Source organism: Zonotrichia leucophrys, chromosome 2 (assembly GCF_028769735.1).
Source record: "Zonotrichia leucophrys gambelii isolate GWCS_2022_RI chromosome 2, RI_Zleu_2.0, whole genome shotgun sequence".
NCBI classification, from domain to species: Eukaryota; Metazoa; Chordata; class Aves; order Passeriformes; family Passerellidae; genus Zonotrichia; species Zonotrichia leucophrys.
The window spans coordinates 68,079,763-68,106,584 of NC_088171.1; the positions used below are offsets into that span (position 1 = coordinate 68,079,763).

Consider the following 26,822-nt stretch of genomic DNA (forward strand, 5'->3'; position numbering starts at 1 on the left):
GGGTCTCTGTTGGCACCCACAAGGGATCACATGGTTTGAGAGTTTACTACTATCCATAGCAAATTTCCCAGTAAAATTAAGGTGAAGCTTTGAAGGGAAGACCATATTTGCCCAAGGACAGGAGCATAAAGAGGAACAGTGATGCCTTTTGATCTGAGATCTGCTTTGCTGCTTGTGGTGAATCCTTGCCAGAACAATAGGTCTTCAGAGTAGGTTAATCCTAGAACATATATGACAAAGGCTTACCTAAGCTAAACATAGCCAAGTATTTATATTATGCTCACAGTCAGCCCATATGATTTTACAGGCCTTCATATGACTGAATCACACTTGCTCCTGAAGAGGTTGTTTGGTTTTTAATCTTATGGCCTGAAAGTTGTTCCTATGAAACCATGTACTCCAGAAGATGTCAGGCCACCTTCAGGGAAAGCTTTCCATTTCCCCCTTATCCTATTAGCTTGTGAGATTAACTTTTCAGGTTTCAAAGGACAACACTACTCCACCAGTTCAGCTTCCTGGCTGTTGCTCACTGTGCTCACTGGAGTGCAATTCTGACACAGAGAATCACAGAATTGTTTAGCTTGGAAAAGAGCTCTAAAATCATTGAGTCAAACACAGCTGATGTTAATGACTGTTCTAGGCTGATCCTAGAACATCCAAACTGCCTTGCAAAGCCAGACATGAAGTCCTGTGGCTGCAGTGGAAAAGGGTCAATGTCCTATTTTCTGCTCCTTGTTTTTCCCAGATTTCTATGCCCTCAAAACTGGCTGATCAGAATCAAAGAAGAAGTGAAAGATTTGGGGAGTAGAAAAGGGAAACCTCACTAATCAATAAATTAAAAGGGAAATCTTGTGACATACTTCACCACAGATGTTCTCCTGTTTTCCCAAGAGACTTAGTTCTTTCATAGAGCACACAGGTTATGGTACTCTCTCCACAGACAATTTCATCAATTAAGATCCACAATATCTGCTGGCCTGTGTGACAGCATCAATCATCCCCTGTCTTGGAACAAGTACTGCTCAGTGCAGTTCAGGGAAGTCCTCCTTCTCCTCCTCCTCCTCCTTCTCATGTCATCACTGAAAATTCTGAAAAGGTGAAGGATTAAGGAGACTGAGAAACATCAAATGGGCTATGCTGTATTTATGGATTTTAGTAGATGATGGTTTAAAAATAACCATGTAGGTTTTTCTGATGCCTAAATGGCACCCATTCTTTTTGCCTTGTAGAAAGTCTAGCATACTGTTTTCATAATCAAGTTATTTGGATAACACAACAGCAATTTAGATTAGGATTTGTTTACACAGCTAAATATGTTGAGTAATGAAATTAAAATGAGCTCTCTGCCTCTGTCACATCTGCAATAGTTACTGGCTTCGTATGGTTGAGTACAAGCCTGCTGCACAGATGTTTCTTGATAAGGTATAAATCAGTGTTAGATGCTGTTTATTGCAGCATTTTTACCGCCTTCTTCTCTGAAGGAGGGAATGTTGTCTGCACAGCAACCAGATGTGACTTGCAACACTCTATGAAATGTTATCACAAGACAAAACAGGTCCCACATTCCGTATCAGCATCTGCAATGGCTCATCAAGTATTTATCAGATCATTTGAACATTTCTACAGGCCCTAGCACCATACTACCACCAGAATTTGCTTCTTATAACCTGCAATGAAAAAGGAAAGCATCCTGTAAAGCAACTGCAGCCTCAAACAGCAGAAGATCCCATTTTAGTTTGGTTTCCTGCCTTAAAGGTCAAATTTCTGAGCAGACACTGCAGCTAGATAGCAAGATACTGTGAGAGATCAAGGCAGCTGCTTTTCAGGGCATTGTAGGGAAGAGTTTCTATTTACTGCCATCCTGCCATAGGTGATACCAACACTTTGATGGTGACAGGGGAGGAGACTTGTCTTGCACTGGTGTCTATGCAAAGAAAAGTGAGACAAGGGAGCTCCTCCCCTGGTGAAGGCAGCAGAGCTTGGAGCACCTGACTAAGCTCTGCTCAGCTTTGTGGGAACAAGAGGATCTAACAGGAAAAACTTGCCAGTGACGCAGGATTTGTAAACTGCCCAGCCCGGCCCAAACCACAGTGGCTCCTTCTCTGAAGCTGATGAAAGCAACACCCATGGGCTCTGAAGGTAAGGGAGTCACAAGAAGTACTTCTTGGAAGGTTTCTTGAAGCAAAATCTGACATCTCTTATTAAAAAAAAAAAAAAAAAAGCTGGGAGTGGGGATAGGGTGAGGTAGGGCAGGATGGGTTTTTCTTCCCTGAACTAATCTGTGTCTCTGATTTGCTTCACTTGTTACATGGACAGAAGATCCTGTCAACACAGAAATAATGCCAAGTATTTACAGTTAATGGAACCCAGGGACCAATTAACAACACAGAAAACCACCAGGCACTGTATTTCTTATCGTAACAGGAGGGAAATCTTACATTACTGCTGTTCCCCCATTTCTTAAAATAAAGCACCAGCATTCCATCAATGATTTCTCAGTAGTAATGTTTATTACCTGCCAGTTTTACCATTGCCCATTCATCAATCCCTTTCTGTGCTCAGTCACAAAACCCGTCTCTCTACTTGTGACCTAAAACTACCTCCCAAAAAAAGAAGAAAACAGAAGAAAAAAAGAGAGGGAAAAAAAAATGGAAAAATAGAAAGAAAAAAGCAACTGTCCTCGTGGCTCCAGAGCAGCATTGCTAGAACCTGCCCTCCACCCCAAGCTCCCGGACTGCTGACTCCTCAATAGCCTGATGGATGCGATGCACCTCGTCCTGCGTTAGCGTCCTCTCCGGGTGCCGGTAAATGATACGGTAGCAGTGGCTGACCTTCTTCGTCCTACAAAACACAAACCAAAAGAGGACTCATAAATACATCTGCCTGCAAATGCAAATACATGAGGCCAAACACTTACCCTCTGGATCATTTTTATTTGCGGTCTAATTTTGCCCTTGTTGCTTGAAAATCACCTTAATGCTAAGATACACAGTTCGGAGAGGCAGGACTGAGCTGAATTTTAATTTTGGCAGAGGACTCTGCTGAAGTCCACCTCAATTTGTATTGTGGTGTGGTAGCTTCTTACCAGGGCAAACAGCCCCCAGAGAAGGGATTCGTGCCCTGTGCCATGGAAAGTAAGAGACAAAGGAGAACAGAGAAAGGAATAGAGAAAAGGGAATGATGGGGGAAAGAAAAGTATTTAAGAGTTGCTGGTTAGGCAAAGACAAGTTAATGAAAAATCAGGACAAACAATTAGGTTGAGTAAGAGTGAAAAAAACCCTCCTTGCTCTCCATCAAAAGCAGGCAGGAGAACCTAGTTTTGCAAGGGCATCCCTGTAATTGCAGTGCCTGTGTTACTGGATTTAAATGGCAGTTTTGGTATCCTTTTTAGTCTTAAATGGAGCCCACACAGTTTCTTCTTTCAAAGGTGAACACTCACTTCAATGAAAGAGAGAGAATCTGAGGGGAAAAATAGTGGGGAACCAGACAGTACCAGGCAGAAGAAGCTTCCAGACTGGCAGAACTCTGCATTTAATGGCACACAAAGGCAGTCTGCAAGCTTTGGGTCATCTCTCTCCTGAAAATTGCTTCATGTTAGAACCACATTTATGCCTGTGATTATTCGATTAAATCTAAGGTTAGATGTGTTCACCCAGAAAGACAACTCTCAAGATATTAATTTCAACCTCAAATCCTGCAAGGAACAGACACAGGTAATTTTTACCTCAGAATTGTTATTTGATACTAATTTTGTCCCACCCAACAAGGGTGGGAAGTTCACCCTACTCCCACTGGCAGTTTACAACAAAAAAGCTACTTCTAATTAAAGCATTTCTCCTTTTTTGTGTGCTCTGAAGATAAAGCAAGTTAAATCTGGCTAGCGCCTGAAAGGGCAAACTGCATTTCATAAAGTGTTAAGCCGACTGCAGTTAACTGCTAAAAGCCAAGAGCTTTCCCTGTGTGCAGGTTAAATGCTGCAGAAAAGTAATCTTTGAGAAAAGAGGGGGAGCCGCAATTGTGGGGAAGGTGTTGCTCTGCTCTACTCCACCTCTTCAAAGCAGCCAAGAGGACAAACCTCAGGGAAGCAAGTAAATGGAATAACAAGGATTTGGTCAGAAGCTGCATTGCCAGTGAAATACTTGAGTAAGAAAGAGGGATAATGCATTGGAGTGCAACAGAAATGATTTTCAAAACCAGGCTAGCAAATATCCTTAGAGCTGGTAGTATTTCAATTTTTAAAGGTGCTACAGGAATTCACCTGATCAAAAACATGTGTAAATTGCTTTGGCTGAAAATCTATTTACAAGGTGTACAGTCACAAGCTCAATCCTGAAGTTTTGCAAATATTGGGAATATATCCATGATCAAAAATTTATTATCATTATTTAATGTGATGTAAAACAAGTTTGTTTAATGTAGGTGTAAGCTGTGGTAGGCATGGCTACAGCACTGGCCTTGGTTAAATGAAAGGGACAATTACCCCTGTCTCAGGTGTTTCTGTGTTCCCCTCCCTCCGTGATAGAGAGTGGTTCATTCCATAACAAATTACATATGGTAGACTAGGACACAATAGTTTCTTGTGGGTGTTATGGAAAAACAGTAGCTTTAGGATGTATTTAAATCAGGAAAAGACAGAGGTTGCAGAGAACAGCACTGGACTAGAGCTCTGCTAGCTGCAGCTGAAGTTAAGCACTGGCGTGAGAGAACTAAAATGGGGATTGCATTATATGTAATTAATCTAGGTTTAATTTTAGGAAAAAATGAAATTGTAACAACTAATATACATAACTCCACATAACATGGATGCTAAATTGTATGCTATGTTTTTCTCCCACCTTTTAGCTAGGTTTATCTGCATCTCAGATGCTAATTAGAAATAAGGAGTATAAGGGTTCAAAGCCATTTCAATAAAAGACACACTGCAAGTTTCAAAACCTTAAGCATCATTTCCAGCATACTATTTACTAACTTTTCAAGGGAGATTTGGAAAAGCACTTCTCAGCTCTTCCCTCCCTTAATATTTCCTCTGCTCCCAAATAAAGTATTAAGACACTATGATTAATCCCTGCCATCAGCTGCAACTGGAAACAATTATTGTCAGCAAATAATACATTTGCTCATTCCGTTTCTCACTTCCCTTTTGTTCTGCAGAGCCAGAGTGTTTGCCTACCTTAGTGATGGCTCTGCTTATGCATAATGAAATCTCTGCTGCATGTCATGCTGCAGCCTGACGATACAGAAGCAGTGGCTCTCTATCCTGAGAAACAAAATTTTGAGGCCAAAACCTGCAGCAACAGCAGCTTCATGGGATAAAAAAACAAAAAACAAAAAAAAAAGAAGGAAAAAAAGAGGAAAAAAATGTAGCAGCTGAAGAGTGAGCACAGTGGGCTTTATGGGCTTTATTTACCTAGAGTGCAGCGGCAGAGCAGTCCGTGCGGCTGCAGTCACGCGGACTCCTCTCCCATTAGGCTCCAGCTGATCTCAGTGTCACAAGTCTCCTCTGCACCAGCCTGCGGCTTGCAGGTAATGAAGCGCAGTGAGCACAGCGGAGCACTGCTCCAAGGGAGAAGGGAGACGGGTTTATCCTGATGCCACAGGAGGAAACAGGATACACACTGTGGGCAAACACTGCAGTGAAATAATGCCTAATGCTCTTTCATATGAGTTTTGGAGGAAAGAGCTTTTCCTCATGATTTTCAGGAATCGGCACTCAGCTGCCTTGCTGTGCTAGGGAGCTGGTCCCTGCCAGGTCAGAGTCACTGTGTGGGTCCATCTGAAGGTCAGTGTATTTGTTTGGGTATTTCAGCCTGATACCTAAGCAGAACAAGAAATTAAGGGGTCTTAGTCTGCCACTAGTCTAATAAAATCAATATGAAAACAACCTCACCGTGGTACCTAGGCTAGAATGAAAGGGTGTGGTAGGCATCAAAAATTAATACACGTGTCTTAGCTTTCCCTGCATGGAAGATCACTGAAGTATGCTTTAAATGCAACTTGGCTGGAAAGCTGATCCCAGAAGCTACCAACAGCAACACACTTCAGCATTCTACGGAAGCTGTCTCAGGCATTACATAAGACTGACCACAGGGTCATTTGGTAACCAAAATGTTGCATAAAGAATAATGCCTGGCATTGACACTTATCTCTTCCACATGCAATACCATAACAAGAATGAAATTTTATCCATCCTGTACTGGAAGAGGAAGATAAAAGGGGCAGCACTGAGTAGGAAATCCCATTACCTTTTAACTGTGTTCTACTTTCCATCTGTGCCATAAATAAAGCACAGAAACACAGAGAGTTCTATATGGAGGTGACCCCTGTTCTTAAGTGGCGAGGACAACACAAAACCAGACATTTTTCTAGAGAGCTGGATTTACTTTGAGGAACAGAAAACTAGAGATGACAATCGGCCACAGCATGACAGAGCGAAAAAGAGTACCATCCCTTTTGTATCCTGAGCAGTTCACTAAGCAGTACTACTCACCATGATACCTATACTGCACCTTTTCCTACAGAATACTATTTCAAATGAAAGATGTACACACATGGTAGTGAGTCCAAGCATTTGAGATTTTTTTCTCTCTGTTAAGTGAGTCATGTTTAATGAGGTTCCTCAAGGATATCCCTGTTGAGCAAATGTGTATCCTATATGCCTTCATAAGATTCATCATGTAATTCCCTTACATAAACCTTCACACAGTACTCAGTGGCTGCTATACCCTTCACAGAGTTCACATGCATGAAATGACCTCAGGGAAGAGACAGGCTTGTTTTGTTTGCAACAATGTCCCAAAAGCAGTGATGACAGGAAGAAAGGAATAAACTGTTTCATGTTACCAGCATCCTAATTGACAAAGCCACGCAGAGAGCACAGCTTTGGTTTTGCTTTGTGGCTCCAGCAGTTCCAGAATGGCTCACATTTTAAGTGGAAATGGGGAAGAATATTAAACTGCAAGAAGATGTTCCTTTTTGTTTCATGCTTTCAAACCACATCCATCTCTATGACAGTAGGCACAACTGTTAAATATCCTACCATAAATTTTGAACTGACAAATAGCACTCTTTGCTAGAAACCACATCATGGGAAATGGCAAAAGGCTTGTGCTGTATACCTTCTCATCAGTGGCAAATATTTCAATTACCATGGTGATATGCACATAGAATATAGAGGTAATTCTCTGAACAAAGGTGTTTCCAAAATACGCATTCTCATCTGTCCTTTCAAATGCTAATACTTCATCTCTCTGGAAGAGCACATTGTACGCACAGCATATTCTTAAAAAAAAGGGACATGTTTTTGTTTAAGGTGATTTTGATGCCAGTGAAAGGCATTAGATCACCTCCAGATGAAAGAATTGTTTTAAACCCACAGAAAGCAGGAAATGGTCATTTCTCTTGCATACCTTCTCCAGCTGACACCTGGCAGAAGGGTGGCTCAGCTTCAAAAAAAGTTCAGGCCAATAAATGCATGTTAGAATGTCAACTTTACTGGATTTTTTTTTTGTGGTCACTTCAAAAGAGATGCATGTTCACTGACTGATGATTGGACTGAAATATTGTTCTTCTATTTCACAAAACTGAGACAGTAATGGACTTTCTGCTCTTTTCTAATTGGACTTAGTGATATCTGTATCTGAATACCAAACCTGAAACCTGGTTGACCTTTTCATTCTTTCTTTAGTATTAATTCCATTTTAAGCTTCTCTCTTCATGTAGAGAAAAAAAAGTCAAAATTCTGTTAATAGCCAGATTATTGAGAGATAAAGAGCACAGTATGGGATACAATGGCAAAAGGCATAAATAACACCTTCTAGTTTAGAAAGTGAAAAATGGATGAAAAATGAAAGGACTTTCAGCTTCTCAGTCACTGGACACTGTTAGATAGCCACAAGTACAATCTGAGTCATTGTCCAGTATTCAAAAATGTTGGATTATTTCAAAAGCTTTGATGATTGTTTCCTTTTCTGCCTAAATCTATCAACTAATTTCTTGCATGCAGGAACAGATACAAATAGATAAATACTGACAAAAAATCTTTCTCAGGCTCCACTTGAAAGTTTCCTGGCTGTTAAGGTACTCACTAAACGTTTAATGGAACAGCTGGAGCAATTAGTTGTGCTTTGGCTGAGCACTTTGGCCCATAAAGACCTTTGCTTATTTCAACAGATCACCTTGGTTTGTTGACAGAGGCCAACAAAAGAACTACCATGAGCAGCGCAGGGCTCTGTTCTGCCAGCTCCCAAGCAGAGGGAACTCTAAACAGACTGAGTTATACAAGAAATTCAGAGAGCATTTCCCTTGTGCATCCTCTCAGTAACCAGCAAAGGATACAGATAACCCATCTCAGATCCAAGCACTTCCTATTAAAAAGCTCTTAAGTCTCACAGCATCAGGAGTAATGGAATCCATTACATGCAGGCAGCAATGAAATATCACGAGGGTGAAAAAGAAAAGTACCATTCTCCATTATACTAAAAAAAAAATTTAGAGTACTCACAGGATCATAAGCTAACTGTGACACAGACTTTTGCTGCCACCAAAGGGCAGAAAAAACATACAAAGCCTTGGGATTTGGGATTGTGTTTTTTCTTTTAATTGTCAAGACAGTGACTCATTGATTCCTTGAAGAAGGCAGTGATCAATGGCTGTAAAGCAGGTATGAAATAATTTCTCAAGGAGATGGATTCCAGCATTGGTGATGACTGCTTGTCCTCCAACCTCTATCTCTTTGGGAAAATCATCTGTTGAACTCAGGTGACAGAATTTCCATCACATTTGATCAATGCCAATACTGACCAATCAATTTAAGGTGGATTTAAAGCTGGATGTGACTGAGAATTGTCCCTCTTGCAAGGTGAACTTTGTGCATTCACTTCACACTGGGCCTCTTCTGTTTTTAGGGGCTCACCAGTCCATTGAGTGATTCAGTTCAAAATCCTGCTCTAAATGCAGGAAGATTCAAGAGTGGGCTAGAGGCTGAATACCTTCAAGACTTGCTTAACTTTGACCAGAGTAACCACAGAGCACTCACCATGCCACATAAATCCAACATTACGCATGGAAGGAGTCTCTCAACTTCCCAAGGCTGAGCCTTTGAGCAATGGAAGAAAGCCAGGCACACAAAGATCAGAACATGTGCAAACCTGTGAGACTCAGAATAGGGTACAAACCCCTATTTTTTCTTCAGAGTTATCACCGTGACAGGATACAAGGACTGCATAGGTGAAATAAAGATGGGAGAAAGAAAACTTTCTGATACATATATAAAAAATCCAGTGAAATAACTTCTACCCATTGCAGTGGCAAATTAGAGAAGGTTGATTGGTAAAGTACTTGAGGCTAATTTTTATGTACTAAACATAGAAAAATAATTCTATGCTGGAAATAAGAGAGAAAAAGCTATAGTCTCAGCATGAGACTTGTTCTGTGAACAGCACAGGGTTTAAATTTGCTTCACTTTCCCTAGGTTTGACTGAAAAAGGTTCATGTCAAAGTCTTTTCAAAGTCTAATCTTGTTTTCACCAAAATAGAATGTAAGGAGTAATAGTTTTCATTATTTTTTTAAAAATTGACCACTGGAGACTTAAACACTCTCTAACCGGGCAAACAAAAGAACAAAATAACTCGATTTGGATATTCTGTCTCAGAGGAATTGCCATTAAGATTTCTGACTTTTTCCTTCCCTGTTTAGTTCAGAAACCATGGCAGGACTGCATTTCCCATGAGAGGCCAAGGCAGAAAGTTCCTATCATGGATCAGCCCTCTCTCTGGAAAAGAAACTTGGCGGGCATAGCTGATATTGACATACTGAGGAGAACAGAAGCACACATTACCTGGAAGTCCTAGTACTGCTGGCAGCTGAAGCATTTTGGCTACCAACCAGGAAATTCTTAGAAAAAGTCACATTTTCAGTGAGTAAACCCATAATAAATCAACATATTTTCTGCTATTGCTGGTTCTCCTGCTTTCTCCACATTTTCTTGACCTCCTAAATCCCTGCTAATTTAGCGGTGGAAGAAGGTATCTCCGGGTACCACAACAGGCTCTGTGGTTCTGGCAGAACTTTGTGACTCGGGTATCTCATTCACAACACTGTTGTGCCCTTCCAGGGAAACTGTCTGTACTGGAGAGGATGAGGGATGCAACCCTTTTGCAAAGAGCAGCTCTGGCAGACACACTTTGTAGAGCTGTGCTTCTTGTGTAGGTTGTGCCTCTTGTATTCATCTCCCTCTGAGCCACCGTGTGCAAGTAAGAGGATGCAAGAAACTTTGGTCTTCCTCTATCAAACTGTGATGTTAATAATTCCATTTCTGGCCCTTAGCCACAGCAGGATCACTCTAAACTTTCCAACCATTGTACTACCTGTACTTAAGAGTGACAACCCATCCCAACATTCTGAATAAATCCAACATGAGAGGTGAATTTGGACTCTTAAAATGCTTTCTAAAATATTTATAATAAAAATGTTAAGTGTGATACCTTTTCAGTTCTTCTGAGTGAAAGATCAAAGACAAGAAGTATAAATATTTAGCAGTTTTTTCTGCCAACTAGATGTTAATACAAAAGGCTACAAGAAATATTACTAAAAATAACATTGCTGTCAAATTAAAACGTATTTCATAATCAAGTAAAAAGGGAATTTATATGAGAATTTAAAACAATTCATTCTCCTAAGAAATGAAGATGGATGGTAGTGACAGCTGATTTAGAATGTATCTCCACTGAGCACTAGCAGAAAACATGGTCTAGATGACAGACAAGAGCATGGGAAGGTCTGAATGCTGTTTTAGACTCTTGTATAGATTTCTTCACTGAGATTAGTGGCTTTGTCCTCATCAGGCCCAGGAGAAACGTGTTTAAGGTCTTTTTACACTTGCTGTGAGTTAAAGTAAAGATGGACATGGTTCTGAACTCAGATGAGAACCTAAATGACTTCTCCAAGAAAATTGATGAGTGAGAGGGGGCTTGGACAAGCACAGGCACAGACCCTTGAGTTACCCTTCTTCCAAGTTACCCTTCCCATTCACCCCCACTGCCACTGACCCTTCTTTACTGCACTATTGTACAGCAGTCCTGGAAACCAAAACCAGCCTATGGCAGGAAAAGCAATTCATCCAATACAGAGTGGAAAGGGCAGGGGAGAGACAACATCAGGATAACCAAATGTGCTGCTTTTTAACTGATAAACTAAGCCCAAAACAGAAGAAAACAGGATGGGGACAAGAAGTCAGAAGAAACAGCTGAGTTAATCTGAGATTAAAAGACAAGAGGGACTTTAGAAACAGAAAACAGAGTTTAAAAAAATAATTTGCTTTTTTTTTTGAGGAAAAGCAATACATTAAAAGCACCTGCTCCACTGGTCAGCCCGCAGCACCAGTAGGAAACTTAAAACCTTCTGTAGCTCTGTGTGTGCAAATAGAAGGGGCTTCTCAATGGGACTGCTTACAGTATCTGTCAAAGCTGGTGAAAACCCTGCAGCCACTTGCACAATTAAGTGTTGCTTACTATGTCCTTCCAGTTCATAAGTTATTTTTCCTCTCAGAATTGTCAGGTTTACGAGCCTTAATCTGGCTAACTGGATTTGTTTTGGAGATGCAGAAATCCACCACTTTCCCTCCCTGAGGATAGAGTGGTTCCACACAGACAGCCACAAGAAACCTCTTCTAATCATTTTTCTGACAGTTGCTGCTTTGGAAAGACAACTCAGAGAAAGTCCTCAGAGCAAGGATAACTACTGGCCAGCAGATTAAACTACTGTTAACACACTGGAAAACTATCAGGCTGTTAAACTTTTCTCTTGCCAGATTCCCCTTTGTAGAGGTAGCACATTTAGACCATGATGAGAGACAAAGAGTCTGGATCTTGTAGGTGAGGCTTTCCTGGTTATTTTGAACGGAACAATGGGAACGGAACAATATTGCAGCACTATTGAAACTAGCCCAAAGATGACAACACATTCTAATGAGGTGCACTGGCTAGAATTTTAACAGCTATCAAAATGAGCATTCATTTGGAAAACTCTAGCTGTCATGTTTGGTATGTTGCCCCCTTAATATTATGGTTGCTCTTTATGAAAATAAAAAATGTGTATGTGCTAGGAAGTATGCATAGTGCACACCTCCTACAGTGAGAAAATACATGAGCATCATGCAGTAAAACATCCTGTGGGCATGAAGATTAAAAAGTCAGGGCACAAAATGAAATGCATCATTCTGTCAGTAAAACAAAATTATTGGTCTGCCACTCAAGAAAGGAAAGCAAGCCACTGAGGCATTACACTAGGAAGATCAAAATACCATTTTTGCTATGACTTTACTAAAAAAGGCCAAGCAATCCTCCCACTAGCAGGAATTCGTTTCAACAAAGAAGGAATAAGATCTCAGCCCAGAATAGGGAATTCACAGGAAGCATCAGAGTAAACCAAACGTTCTCAAATTGTCCAAGACATGAACTTTGCCCTAAAGCACCTCAGGAATGAGCAGAAGGAATCTCAAGGCTGTTATCAGTTGTCTTTGAGAGTTCACAGAGGACAAGTAAGGTACCAAATGTTTCAGAAAGGTCAGAGTGCTTATTTTTGGAAATGGAGAAAAAAACCTAAAGCTAGGAAGCCACAGAAACTGGGAACCTTTTGTTTTTACTTTAACTTCCCAGATAACTGTATTGAAGCTAATTAGCTCAGTTAGTTGGGGCATGGTGTTAATAATGCCCAGGTTGTGGGTTTGATCTCTGTACAGGCCATTCACTTAAGACTTGAGCTTGGTGCTCCTTGTGGGTCCCTTCCAACTCAGATTATTCTGTGAATCTGTGAAATGGTTTGTAAGCACACAATGGAAAATTTTTTTAAAACGTAAAAAAATAATATAAAACATGGATACATTGATTAAATCTAGTCAAAACAACCTAATTTCCATCTATGAAGGGATAACAGGCTAACAAATCAATAATCAATAAGTGAAATGATAAATTGCAGGAAGTAATATGGAGAGTAGGTGCATGTGTAGGTATGTGCATCTTCACAGTGAGTTAAACCAGTTAAGAAAAAATGGTCTAAGATCAACATGTCACAAAACATGATTCAACTGGCAGCTACAAGTAGTTTCAGACAAAGCTGCAAAATTTTAGGAAAAAAAATTAAGAAATATAATGAAAAGTGAAAAAACAAAAAAAAATACTAAATCCAGTTCATAAAACAAGGTACTAAAAATCTATCTTCCTAAATGTTTCACCATAGGGGGAATTGCATATAGATGAAAGAGAAAACTGGTGATCAATACTGGTGATTACTACAAAAATGTGATCTTGCAAGTACCTGTACTACTTGTCAATAATTTCTTGTTTATGAGAGCAGTTATCCCCAGTTCAGCCAAATCTGAAGGATCATTCTTGTAGGGTTCTTCAGTCTGGCTCCTGGATGATGGAATGCTTTCACTAATGGAAGAGGTGACACAGCAGAAGTGTTTGTTAACTGGCATATTGCGTTAAATTGGGAAAAATTCTAAGTATAACTGAAGAAAAGGTTAGAATAATCCCAACAAACTTCAGGGTACAGTTCAACCAGATCAAGTGAAAGCTAGGGGAAAAGCAGCACTGCACAAAGCATCTAAGGACCACACAGAACCATGAGCTGCGGGTGAACCCATGACATTGCTGGGCAGCCCAAGTTACAAGGCAAGACTGATAGAATACAGGTGGTTCAGCCTAAAGAACAGAAAGCATGAAGACACCCTTTAAATACCTAAAATGCTGCTGCACAGAGTTGGGTACTAATCTTTCATCAACATTCACAAGCAGCTGGAGACAAAAGTAATGAGCTCATATTGCAGAAATGTTCAGCTTCAAAATTCACTTGGAAAGGCGGTTGGACTCCCCTTTGCTGGAAGTCTTAAAGGACTGGTTATACAAGTGTCTGTCAGGAATGCTATAAGTAGAGCTGATCCTGTTTTGGAGTAGGAGGATGAACTAGGTGGCAGTACTCTTCAACTCTTTAGCATAACGTAATGTAACAGTCTTTAAAATGCAGAAAGTTACTTGAGTAGCAAAGATAGCTTCCTACAGCTCCATCTTAACGCACCTCCTGTATTTTTTTATCCTCTGAAAGTGATGTAAGCTCTTTAGACCAGCAACCCTATCATTACCTTGTGGGCCAATGTTGAAAGAGAGCACATAGGAAAGCAAAGTGCTGCTCAATTACCTTTCACTGCCTAAGCCTGCAAAACAAACAAACAAAAAAAAACAAACAAGCAAAGACACAGAAAAGTCCACTCTATAAGACAGCATCCCAAAGGGAGAATGTCACTCAACTGCTTGTCCCATTTGCTTCAGGGATGAGAGATGCCTTAGGAACAGTCACAGGAGACTCTGTGTATCTTTGATAGGCTGAACCACATTCTTCCTTTTAAACATTTCTGAGTTTATATCAAAAGGTTAGCTCCTTGCTTTCAGCTTTCCAAGTTCACATTAAACCACAGACAACCTTAAAATAAGGGCAAAGTCTTTCTTCTAACAAAACAATGTTGCTAACAAGCCTGTTGAGGTTCTTCACCCCAAAGCAATTTTGGGAAGTCCGGGGACTAGGAGACATCTGAGACACCAATCCTTAAATCAAGATTGCTTGGTTGGCCCTACTCTGGGGACTGTGGCCTTCTGACATCGAAGCTGATCAACTTTATGCCCTGTTGCAGGTGGTGAGACTGAAAAAATACAGAGGAAATAGTATGTCCTAGGATATACTGCAGATCAGCTAATCTCATAACAGAAACACCTAGAAATCTCAACCCATGGAGCCCCCACACAATGCTCTGAATAAACAGCCATGTTCCCCTCATATTCCTACATATTATCCTGGCCTCCCTGCTCTCCCTCACTTGCTGTTCTGTACTCACTTACTGAGCCTGTTCCTCATGTAGACAACGGCTGTGAGGAAGGAGCCACCTCTCTTTTTACATGCCCACACTGCCTTCCACAGCACAGAATGAGATGCCACCATAATAACCCCATCTACTTGTATGAGTATGTGTATATAAGTGTGTATATCCAACCCAGAATATTTTGTGATTTTGTGATACATTCCTAGCCATTTCTGGAAAGGCTAGGTTTTTTATTAACCTTCACAAGTTTGCTTGGACTAATAAGACTGCTAGTTTTTGGGAATCCTTGATGTTTACTAAATAATTTTCAGGGATTAAATGTTGATCTCACAGAAGTGCCGTTGCATATGTGTTCTTCTGTTCTTACATGAAATATGAAGCTGCCAAGGAACAAATAAACTATTTATGATTTATCCTGTACAGTAACGAAAAATGGCTTAATGGGGGCACATACTACTTTTGAATGTACTGCAGTCCGTTCTTCCCTGAACTGGAGAGTCTCTTAACTAAGTTTAAGCTGTATACTCTCTTTTCCCCTCAGAAAGAGATCACATTCTTGACATGACTGTCTGAATCACAGCAGAAAGACCTATATGCCACAGGTTCCTGCACCACAGTCCCACAAACCTGCCTTACTGGTAGGTAATTCAGGGTAGGTCACACACAGCAACCACTAACTCAGATTTCTAACTGAAATGAACTCAAGTTATTCTTACATTACTGACTTTAGAGTTACAGAAGACATGACTGGTATTATACAGTAGATCCAACAATTTGGTGGCATGACCTTAAGCACCACCATCTGCTGGTAGACCTTCTTCATTTGAACTACAGTAACATACAAGGAAGGAGACATTCCTTCTGAGATGATAGGGAGTTACACCTGAACAGTTGCCTTGCCAAGTGTCCCAGGGAGGTTTACTCCATTAAGATCAGCAGAGTTTATTCTCTACTTTGCCTAATTTGACATACCTAGCCAGGATGGCTGCTGTTCTAACATTATGTTTGAATACATACTCAGTGCCAAAGAATATGAAATTGTGGGACATTCAGTGCTGAGAGGGCTGCAGAGCTATTCATGCTCCCTTCTGCATCCACTGTGTCCCTCCACTGCACTCACATGGACAAACCTCCCAGCCAGTGACACCTTCTCTCTGCAGAGATGGCTGAACCAAGCCAGGTGCCATGTGTGTTCATCCAGTGAGAGAAAGTACTTCCCTAAAATGGAAGGGACGTCAGAAAATACGCTGTAGCCCTTATTGAGAAGATGGAGACTAGAATAACCCTGTGACATTTTGCACTGTAGTCTCTACCAAAAGGTGAAGACACAGAGACAGTTTGGACAACTCCGTAAAATCAGATTGCTGAGCAGCATGAAGTAGAGAGAGAGAGAGAGAGAGAGAGAAAGAGATCTGCAGAACTTGTTCCTGAAACCTACACACTTTTCATTCACAGTTTATCATGATACTTGATGCTATTGTGATTTTACTTTAGCATCCACTTGGGAAAAGGTTAAAAGGGTCTTACCCCTGACTGCAATAAACCCATCATACAAGCTGAAGTACCAAAGCAGTCCAAAGCACAGGTTGCAAGGGTTTGGACATTCAAAACATTCATAAGCACTTCTAAGCTGGATGAAAGCTTTCTTATATTACTGGCACATCTGCACTGGCAGGGACAAACACTCTCCTGTATCTCAACAGATCTCAGTTCTGATTCTGTGTATCTCACAACACATTACAGAAACTCCACAGGGAAGCATGGAAAAAATCTGGATGAAGTTCAGCATCCACCTACAAAGCCCATGGTTAGATCCATACTGTGTTGGATCAATCTTTCAGTTTTGTTGTTGTTGTTTTTATTTTTTAAAGGTTGAGTCTGTATCTACTTTCTTTTCCACAAACTGGAAGAATTTCAGTAGCACCTAGCTGAGGCAATAAAACAGAGCAGCATTGCTGTTTGCACAAATCCTTCTCCAATCCCATCTCCAGGTGCTTCTCAGATTTGCCCTACTGCACCTAAACCAGCACATCTGCCTGAGTGGCTGCACATGTGATGAACCACAATAGCAAGCTGATGGGGCTGAAAAATGACCAAATTCTCAGTCTGAGTCACTGAATGGCCTCCCCAGACACTCTGCCAGCACAGTGCAGGGTGAGAACAGTACAAAGCAAGACTTAGTCAGCCAGGAAAAACACATGTGGAAACGGGCTAAAATCACAAACTGGTAATTTGCTGAATCCACCTAAACAGTAATGCCCATCCTCCTTTACTCCCCCAAGTTCATGTAAAGCCATGCTGTACATCTAAATGAGATTCAGATATAAGGGAGAGGAAAAACCCTGTCCAGCTGTCCCCAAAAGTTGCTGAGTCAAAGCTCCTGACCTATTCCCATTGAAGGCAATGGGATGACATCTCTTTCTGCCAACTGAGGATTCAGCTGATGTTTCACAAAACAAGAGGGACAGGTCCCTTGGTAGCAATGTTTTTAAAACTGATGAGCAGAAGCAGCCAGTCAGATCCTCTTTTTAAAAATGATGATACACCAGTTTAGTTAGGAAATGAATGAATGTGAACAGGACAGCAAGAGAAGAGGTAAGCAAAAACTGCTATGACAGCTGAACTTTGCAACACTGCAAAGTCTTCTGCCATCAGATAAGCCTGAGGTCACTGGTCTGAGCCAAACTTAGGTACGTAGGGTCCTTCACAGGGCCTCTGCTCTAGCACAGATTTCATTCTGTGCAAGTGAAATTGTCCCTTCTGACAAACATAATGCACATCCTCAGAAAGGAGGACTGTATTCGTAAACTCATTCTCATACTTCATCAAATATAGCAGAAATGCTTAGGAAGTTACTGCCATTAAACACGAATCTGTTAAAAATCATTGCCTTTATTCTCCTGTATGGTGGGCCAAGCTGACTGCTGGCTTTCGAACACTGAAAAGAAAGGTTGGAAAGAAGTAGGGTGTGGGGATCAAGACTTAGAAACATTAATGGTGAATCACTCCTTTGCTGAGAGAAGGCATGACTGCCTTAATGAACATGGAGGATGTGAGATAATCTAAGTGGGACTGTTACGAAATTTAACTATGAGGTACTTTGAGTCATGATCTATAAAGCCACTAACTGAGCTCAGTAAGTTGTTGAGTCATTACCATACAAGACTGGGCTGCTCTGAAATCCATCTGGCTAAAGGCATTGAGTGGTTTGCTTTTGGTTAGAGAAGATGGAAATGAACACACTTGCACATGAATTTTCAAGAATAAAAAATTAATAATAAAAAAGCATTAACCACAATTACACACAATCCACACTAAAAATATTGTGTCATTTATATTTTAATTTAAGCTGTCCTGAGACTTAGAATTAGCAGGAATGAAATTAGCATGGATTTTTAATGTTCTGAGAAAAAAACCACAGTACATTCTCTGACTTGAGTATCTCTTATGACATCAACTCAAAATAAAATGAGGACTGGGCAGAAGGATGCTGGGTACTACATATAAATCACTGATCATCTTCGTTTTAGAATATTTTCACACTCAAACTGAGATGCTAAATCAGCTTAGAACTTAACAGAAAGAAAAGAAAAATAAAATAATTTTTAAAACCACCACTATAGATCTAATTCATTCTGGATAACTACTCCAGCAAAGACCCAGGGCTGAGCTAGTCAGACAACTCTATTATCTTTCATCTGAAGAAAGTGTGATTGGTGGAGGAAATGTCACATTTACACTTAAAAATTGTTTCAAAGGCAACTTGTATCTTTTTGGCACAACTCCGCCATTTAAAAAATACTGCAAGAGAAAGAGGCAGATATAGCAAAGAGCACTCCTTTTCATGATTTCTCACCCTTGTATTAAGCCACGGGTTCAGCTTGAATATTCAGTGTCTCAGCAGTTGGCATTTCCCAGGCAGCAGGGCAGAACTGCTCACTGTTGGACCTCAGGGATGCAGTGCCAGGGCTCCCGGAGATGAAGGCTCCCTGCACAGAGCCTGCCCCATGGAGCAGCAGCCTGTGGTGCAGCACAGAGCAGCAGGACATGGAGCAGGGGGGAACTGCACTTTGCTCACCCCCTCTGCTGTGGAAGGGGAGAGCTGGTCTCTGCAGTGGCTCTACAGCATGTGGGAAGGGGACAAACATGGTCAAACTGGATGGAGGAGGAACATTTCTAACAAATACATGCCTTCGGAGATTTCCCTCAAAGGTCACACTGACAGTATTACATAATATAAATTGAGTTTCTTCTGAAGATGTCTGTGCACACTCACCACCAAGAGATCCACAGTGATACTCCCAACTGCAGTGCTGTCTTGAGCAGTGCAACATTCATGACCAGGACACATGGACACTCTGCAGCCCTTATGGGTTTTGTGGTTGGGTTTAGTTTGGGTTTTGGATTTTTTTTTTCCTTTAAATGGCAACTACACTCAGTCTTCTTTTTCTAGCTTTTCACTTTTTTTTCCCCCCTTCTACTTTCTTTTTACTTGGCATTTCCTAGCATTTAGCTGTGAAGCCTGTATGGGAAGCCAACTAAAATTTTGTGGGAAATTCAAAGGAAATGAGATGTAAAACTAACCAAGAAGTACTTTCTGCACAGAGGTAAAAACTTCATGGTCACCCTCACTTGTAACCCGCTGGAAACATCACACAAACCAAGGAGCACAAGACCTTGGAAGGATTCACAACTCCCTCTCTTTTGGCACTTCTCCTTCAGCTTCATGTTACTAAGACCTTTGATGTCCCCTTTTTATTTTTTTTACTTTTCAACCCATTTAACGACCTTTGATAAATGGAGGACCCTTCACCATTTCATATTTCAAACAGAATACCACAAAAGATCAAGTTGATCTAGATGAATTTGAACCATCCATACTGAAATTCTGTTAGTAAATAACCACAGCAGCTAAATTTGGCTTATGGCATAAAGCCCCCATGCCTTCCATTCACTGGGCTGCAGACATTCCGGCTGAGGCACTATGTGGCTTCCAAAGGTTCCACCATAAGAGTGAATGGACTGGGATGAAACTTTAGATTTGTTTCCATCAGGAAATGAACCAAACCCACACTTTGCTGAAAATTTACCCTCTCTTTGTGTTACAAACATAGCAATGCACGCACAGTAACCATGATGTTCACTGGGTTTGCCAATCCATTCAGAACAAGCATACCTGCCTCCTCTCTGCCTTCTCAAGTGAGCAGAAACCAGGCACGCTTGGTTTCAAGAGACAGAAAGCAGCACTGAGAGCAGGTTCAAGGAAGCACAAGACCAATAGAAAAAAACAGCTGGTCTTTTGCTAGGAACCAAGAAGAATATCTCAAGAGTTGCAGACAAAGCCAAAAAATGAAATTTAAGTGTATTTACATACTGTGATGCTTGAGCTACAGAGAATTATTGAGTTACCATTCATTAGCTGAACTGCTGAAAGCAACTGGGTTCATGTTCATGTACCCATTCCCCCAATACAATAAAATATATTTGCATTAAATGGCTCCTGTAAAAAATATTTAAGAATGTGAAAACTTCCAGGCTATGCAGATGAGTAGAGAGGTGGCAATTCATTCAGCTACAAAAATGGGATCAATTACAATTACAAGTTCATACCTTATTTATAGCAGCATTGCTTGCCTAAACTAACATATTCATCTCTGATAAACACCAGACATCTCTGACCACAGCAGGATATCAGAAGGGGAAGCGGATCTGAGTAGGACAGCGAGTGACAAGGATTTGCAGAATGTCACTCAATGAATCATTTAACCTCATTGCAAGTGAAGAGAAATGCAGACACCTCACTCAGTCTTCCTAAGAAGCTTGATTCAATAGAAACTCCCATCCAAATAAAGGGCTCTGAAATCCCTGAAGAATGAAATACAAGTATTTGCCATACCTGAATTCCATGTGCAGGACCATCTCTGTCAATACCGACAGTCCTGATGCAGGACTGCTCAACTCTTACATGTTAGACAACGTGGCTTCTGAAAGGTAATCTGGCAGTGTGGCAACACAGGCTGAGACAGAACTTCAACTATGAACCCCAGAAAATAAATAGGGTAAAACTTTGTACATAAATCCTTTTCAATATATTTATTGAAGTAATATATTGTGTGTTTGAATTTCCTTTTCATCAGATATTTCAATACAGAAAAAGCAGTCTCTTGTGAAACAACAGGGCAGACTGGATGGGTGGTATATCAGACTTGAGAGCAGTGACTAGCAGCTGATCCATCACCCTCAAGCTTAACAGGCAAAAAAAAGTCTGTCTCCCCTGATTCATCACGGTGCAAAGAGTGATAGGTCTAAACACAGATATGATAAATCTAAACTGCAATCTTTGATATAGCAATGCCTGCAAAGGTTACCTGCAAAACTGAAAGGCAGCAGCCAACTGGTTTTGCATGAAAAGGACATCCAAAAGAAGATAAAGGGTATCTGTGTGACTTTCCTGCTAGACATCCTCCAAAGCCATAGACTATTCATCTTCCCACAGCAAATACCACAGCCTTTTCATCTGGAAATAACAGGTAGCAAGCTCTGCAAGAGCAGCAGCCCTTGCCCTGCTCACTCCTGGGCAGCACCACGCCTGCTCTGTGGCCACACAGATGGTTGTGCAGGCAAACAATACCCACTCAGCAGCAGCACGACCCTCCCACCCTACTGCTTTTCTTGGAGAACAGGTTTTCAGCTAAATCAGTCCCCTGATTTGGATGCCATAACACAGTGGATGGCATGAATGAAGGACTGAAGACTGGGGATGGCTAATTAAAACGCAAACCCACAAGTTTTGGCATGGTCTAAGATTGCAGTTCCAGGGCCAATCTCAGAGAATCTGTCATTTCAGCTCACACCTGACTTGGGCTCTCCAAAGCAACAGCTAACACAAGATGTGATGTCTTTGATGGGTACCACCTGGGACTGATACTTGAACATCTCAACCTTTCCTAAGTTTGACTGAAAACTTGTGTGTGAGTTACTGCAATGTGAATGATACTGCTAGCCTGTAACCTGTAAGAGAACCAAGAGAGCACTGAGCTGGATTCACCCTGCAGTACATTTATTTTGTAAGCAATTCTTTTTCTGTTCCTCATAGTTACAGAGACTCATGGGAGACCAAGTAGAAGTTGGTGGGATTTGGGATGTTTGTCTGGCTGGAAGCATAGGAGAATCTGTTTCATTAGTGTTTTCTTTTCAAAATGCAACAGCCATCAAGCAATCATAAAATAGTGTCATGATTAAAGAACTGATCACAGGCGAGCGTGGGGATGCCCACACACAGTAAATCTGCCCTGATGCTTCCTGGGAAGGTTTGCAGCCTGTGCCAGGTTCTGTACTGCTGTGTTAGACTGCTCCCTGTTCTCAAACTAGCTCATGCACAGGCTTTCTAAAAGCAAGACAAGCCCTCTATTTAGATCTTCCATTTGCATTTACATTTTTAAAGAGAAAATTGTGATTTTTCCAGATAAATAACAGAGCCCAAAGAACACAAACAAATATTGAAACGGAATTTGGTGGAGACAACTATGTACCTTGGTTTAACTTTCACATTGAAAGAATTCAGAAGGATAAAACCCTAAGCACTTCCAATACTTTTGTGTTTGTTGAAAATTGCCAATAATTTTTGTTGCAAAAACATTTTCTTTCCACTTTCAACATTCCTCTGAGACAAGAGCAAAAATAGTTTAACTGTGAAAATGATCCATTTTACAGGCATCAAATTATTTTTAAATCCTACTCCTCAGTCTGCTCCTCTATGCCTAGATCATCAGTAATTTATTTATGAACTTCTCTGAGGAAGGGAGTGTGCAAAGGAAAGGTAGGTGGGAAGCAAAAAGAGCCCTACATATCCACACACACATACATATATATATATATATGTATATATATATATATATATATATATATATATACGTTCATTCCCTAGAGGGGAAGTTACTAGGTGCCAAATTCTGACCTCTGACACAGCACAAGCATCAACTCACTACTGGCATGTTTTTGTTGATGTCAATGAGATGCCCAGTACCACCATGACAAGCAGAACCCAACCCTAGTGCTGAATATGCAGAATTATGGCGGAAGCAGCAGACCTAGGTGCCCCATCCATCTATTCCATGACATAAACCATTGTAAGGTCACAGGAAAATCAGACAGGGCTAAGTAGGAGGGCATACTCACTGACTGCACTCGAGAGGAAAAGCAGTAACACCACAAATTTGCAGGTGGAAGCAGGTAAACTGAAGGTAAGCTGATAAGGGAGATGTGTGATGGCATTGAGGGCCACTTGAAGCACTCCCTGAAGCTGGTAACCATAACCAATATGCACTCAAGTCTTAAAATGGGACCAAATCCAAGGGGGACATGATTGGACTGGGTTCCTCCTCTGTTCAAGAGAGGAAGATCAGGTGATACTGAGATTAGCTCACCACCAGGCTATGGTCCTTCTGTGAGCCTTTCTTTCCTTCTGGCACACTAAGAGAGAGGGCAGCTGTATGGCTTTTCTCCTGCTCCTTTGCAGGGACAGTGCTGCAGGAAGTATTCTTTGTGAGGGGGAATTACACAGGTACTCCTTCAAAAGGCACAAAACTACTACAGGATCAGCAGCTTAAAGACAGCTAATAAATCTTTAACTTCAGTACTTTCCTTTAGTGGGAGCCTTGTGAAGCTATGATCCTATATCCAGGTTCAAAAGAAACAAACTTCACTTCTGCACATCTGAATGACTCCAGGCACTCTTGTCAAACGTGGGTGTTGCAGGACTTGTTAAGAATTCTTGCCTGCATAAGGTATTTCCCAAAACCCAGAATGAAAATATTCTGTTAGTGGAATACAAGTCCAAGCTCATGTTTAAAGCAAGAACTCTTGATCCCAAATGAACGAAGCAGAAGATTTTCATTACATGGAGCACAGAAGGAAATGTTTGTCAGATATGTCTCAGGAAAATCTCCTTACAGGAACATGTCTGTGTTCATACAGAGGAAGGGCTTATTTTAGGAAAAGAGCCTGAAGATCTCATACATTTGTTTTGATGAACTGTCCTGGAGATTTTCTGTATTGTTTTTTCCAGAGGAGGAGATTGTACAAAGAACTGTTCTGCAAAGGGTGCTACCTCTACTAGAAAAAGATGAGCACTGAATGCACATTTTAATGTCACACAGGACACAGTTTAGACTATGGCAGCAAGAAAGGCAGAGAGAGAGGCATTTCAGAGCCTGTGCACCCCTTTACAAAGGCAAAAAAAAGACAGAAAGAATTGAAATTCCTGCAATGTGAATTTTGTCTCAACTCTGGGTTGTAACAGAACAAGGTGTGAAAGCACAAAATCAAAGCAAATAGACCTGTTGAGAAAAGACAGGGAGAAAAGCATGGCATAACCAGTTCTCCAGCTCCAAAGAGAGGCATAAATCATCTTCCTTCCACCTGTGAAATTCTCAAAATCCCAGACCAAGGTTTAAAGTCTGGTCTTTAGGGAAGGCCAAGTCCAGAGTCCTGCACTCACATGGTACCTAGAGAACCCTAATCTCAAAATGTGAGAAAAACCAACTTCCAGTCATTCTCTCTTCACATGAAACTCACTCAGGCAATATCCACTCCCATTACAGTTCTGGCAGTAAGAGCCCTTTCACAAGTGTTTGCTTCCCTCTTGCAAGTAGCTCTCTCACAGGCTTCTGACTTAAAATGCTCTCTTCATCAAGACAGCAATTTTTTTATTTTAGAAGATCACCAGAAAGACTTTCCAACAGTTTATTGTGGAGACAGAGGGGAAATGGACAGTTAATGTGGGAATATCACCTGCTGTTTGGATGAGTTTAGTGTGTTTGCATCAAGATAAAACATCTAAACACAAACTTGTGGAGGCTGCTTCCTGCTCCTCAGCCCCTAGGTGTAAGAATGTATTTTACATAGATGTTCAACATGCTTTTCTTGCTGCCTCCAATCTATCCCAAAGCTGTTTTATTGGCTCTAATGACATAACCTTCCCACTTAGCTATGCAAGGAAGTGCATGGGCTATGAAATCGACTTCTACTGCTGGTTTGGATTCTTCTGCTAATTCATATGGGTTTTAATTCCATGCCCTTTAGGCTTATAATAAATATCACCCTTGATAAGCCAGAAGAAGAATTAAGCTAATATTGAAAGAATCTGTCAGACCACTTATTTATTGTTTTAATTTTATGACTGTCTTGATGTAAATTGTAACAGACATTGGCTAGGTCCAAACAGAAATCACTAAATCACCCAACATACTAATTCAATTGGAAAGCAGAAAACGTAGTATATTAAGCACGTTACAAATGAAGTTGTTAAATTATTCATTACTGGTTTTGAAATGTATTTGGTTGACTTACAAATAAAACTAAAAACCTACCCAATAAAGCAATATCTATTTTTCAGGACACTTACTATGTCGTATATCTGACTTACCTTCTGCATAATGGAGGCATTCCTCTATTAGCACTTAGACAAAGTTTATCTAACATATTCCATGATGTTAAAAATTGTCTTTGTTAAATACTTATGTGAAGAAATATTGTATTCCTATTCATATTCAGGAAGAATTTACTTTGTGTGAATGTGGAATTTACTTTCATTGTGCACACTCTGCATAAGAATCTGATCTGCAACTTGCCATCACCTTCCTCTCCCTCTGTCTAGGTTCACTAAGAACTGAATGCATGTATCAGCTCACAGGATCAGACCCAGAGCTGGACAGAAAAAAATGTAAATTAGTTGTTCATATTTTCTTTGTAAAACAAAAGTACCACTCACCCAGGGGAGAATTTTGTTTGCAGTGGTACCAATTCAAGTGGATTTGTTGAACTCAATTACAGATTACCTCTGATTAGCCAGTTTGCTTTTCTATGAACTCAACAAGGAGCAAAGGGCTAAGGAAGGAAAATAGATCAGGATTCAGGTTGCATTTTAAATGCTCAGCTGTTGTAGTTACTGATATTAAGAATGTCCTTTGAACAAGCTCAGCATTTATGAAAACTCTGTAGTCACATTTACATGCTAGTCAAAGCTGAACTGCAATGGTAGCATCTACTGTTTGGGGAAAGAGTCTTTTCAACACTTCCATAACAGCGCAAAAAAAAAAAAAAATAAAAAGCCAAACATATTAATGAGCAAAGGAAAGAAAGAGAAATTAAAACAAACAAATAAATAAATAAATGGAAGAAAAGAAACAAATTAAAGAAAGAGCCTTCAAAATGCCAAAAGATATTTTCATAAGTCTCTCTTTGTCACCAAAACCAGAAGAAATGGCCAATCCCTCTCCCTGCTAGGCCAAGGGAGCTCCCCAAAAGGAGACTCACCTTTCATCTTTAAAGAAAAACAAAAAGAGAGAAAATAGTCACCTCGAAACTTTATCTTTGCAATCAGATGAGGAAAACTATTCTGCGATCTCCTAATGTCTCTGTGCTTCTGAAGTGAGGATAAAAAGTTGTAGAAGATGTTTCAAATTTTCTCTTTTACTGTTGCACTGGGGATCACGTGCTGCAACTTCACTGGCAGTCTGTTCAGGGAAAAAAGGAAAGCTCATCCTATCATGTTCCTGATGGCATACTGTTCTCTGAGGAAAGGGACAGCACAGGATTTTCTGTGCTAAAGTCTAAAAATAGAGATCCAGATTTTTTCCTTTAGCTATAACACCTGGACACATGCTTTCATAAATGGACCTAATTGTGGAGAATCCTTTCACTGGGAAGCACCCTGCAGTCAAGGTATTTTTTAGAACTCTGGGAGAGAACATGTCAGGGGTTAAAAGGCATAGGCAATCTCTGCTGCATTAATGGCCTTCAGAGAGCCCAGTGATGGCAGGAGCAAACAGCATTTCTCAGTGCAGCTCTCTCTGTCGGCCTCTCTAACCCCACAGCAATGCCAGAGGAGAGGACGTAGCACTGGAGAAGAGACAGCTGCAGCAGTGGTGCCGAGAACCCCCCTTTAAAACC

General features: G+C 40.7%; 1 protein-coding gene across 14 annotated transcripts in view; it reads right to left on the bottom strand.

Annotated features, from left to right (window-relative positions):
- Positions 1–2,488: 2,488 nt before the first annotated feature.
- The window catches only part of FARS2 (phenylalanyl-tRNA synthetase 2, mitochondrial), a 231,807-nt gene continuing 207,473 nt past the window's right edge, over positions 2,489–26,822 (bottom strand). For all 14 annotated transcript variants that reach the window (XM_064705336.1, XM_064705330.1, XM_064705334.1 and 11 more), the window contains one exon: positions 2,489–2,841. In XM_064705336.1, coding sequence (XP_064561406.1) covers positions 2,703–2,841 — 139 coding nt within the window. In that variant the 3' untranslated portion in view covers positions 2,489–2,702. The remainder of the gene's footprint in view (positions 2,842–26,822) is intronic.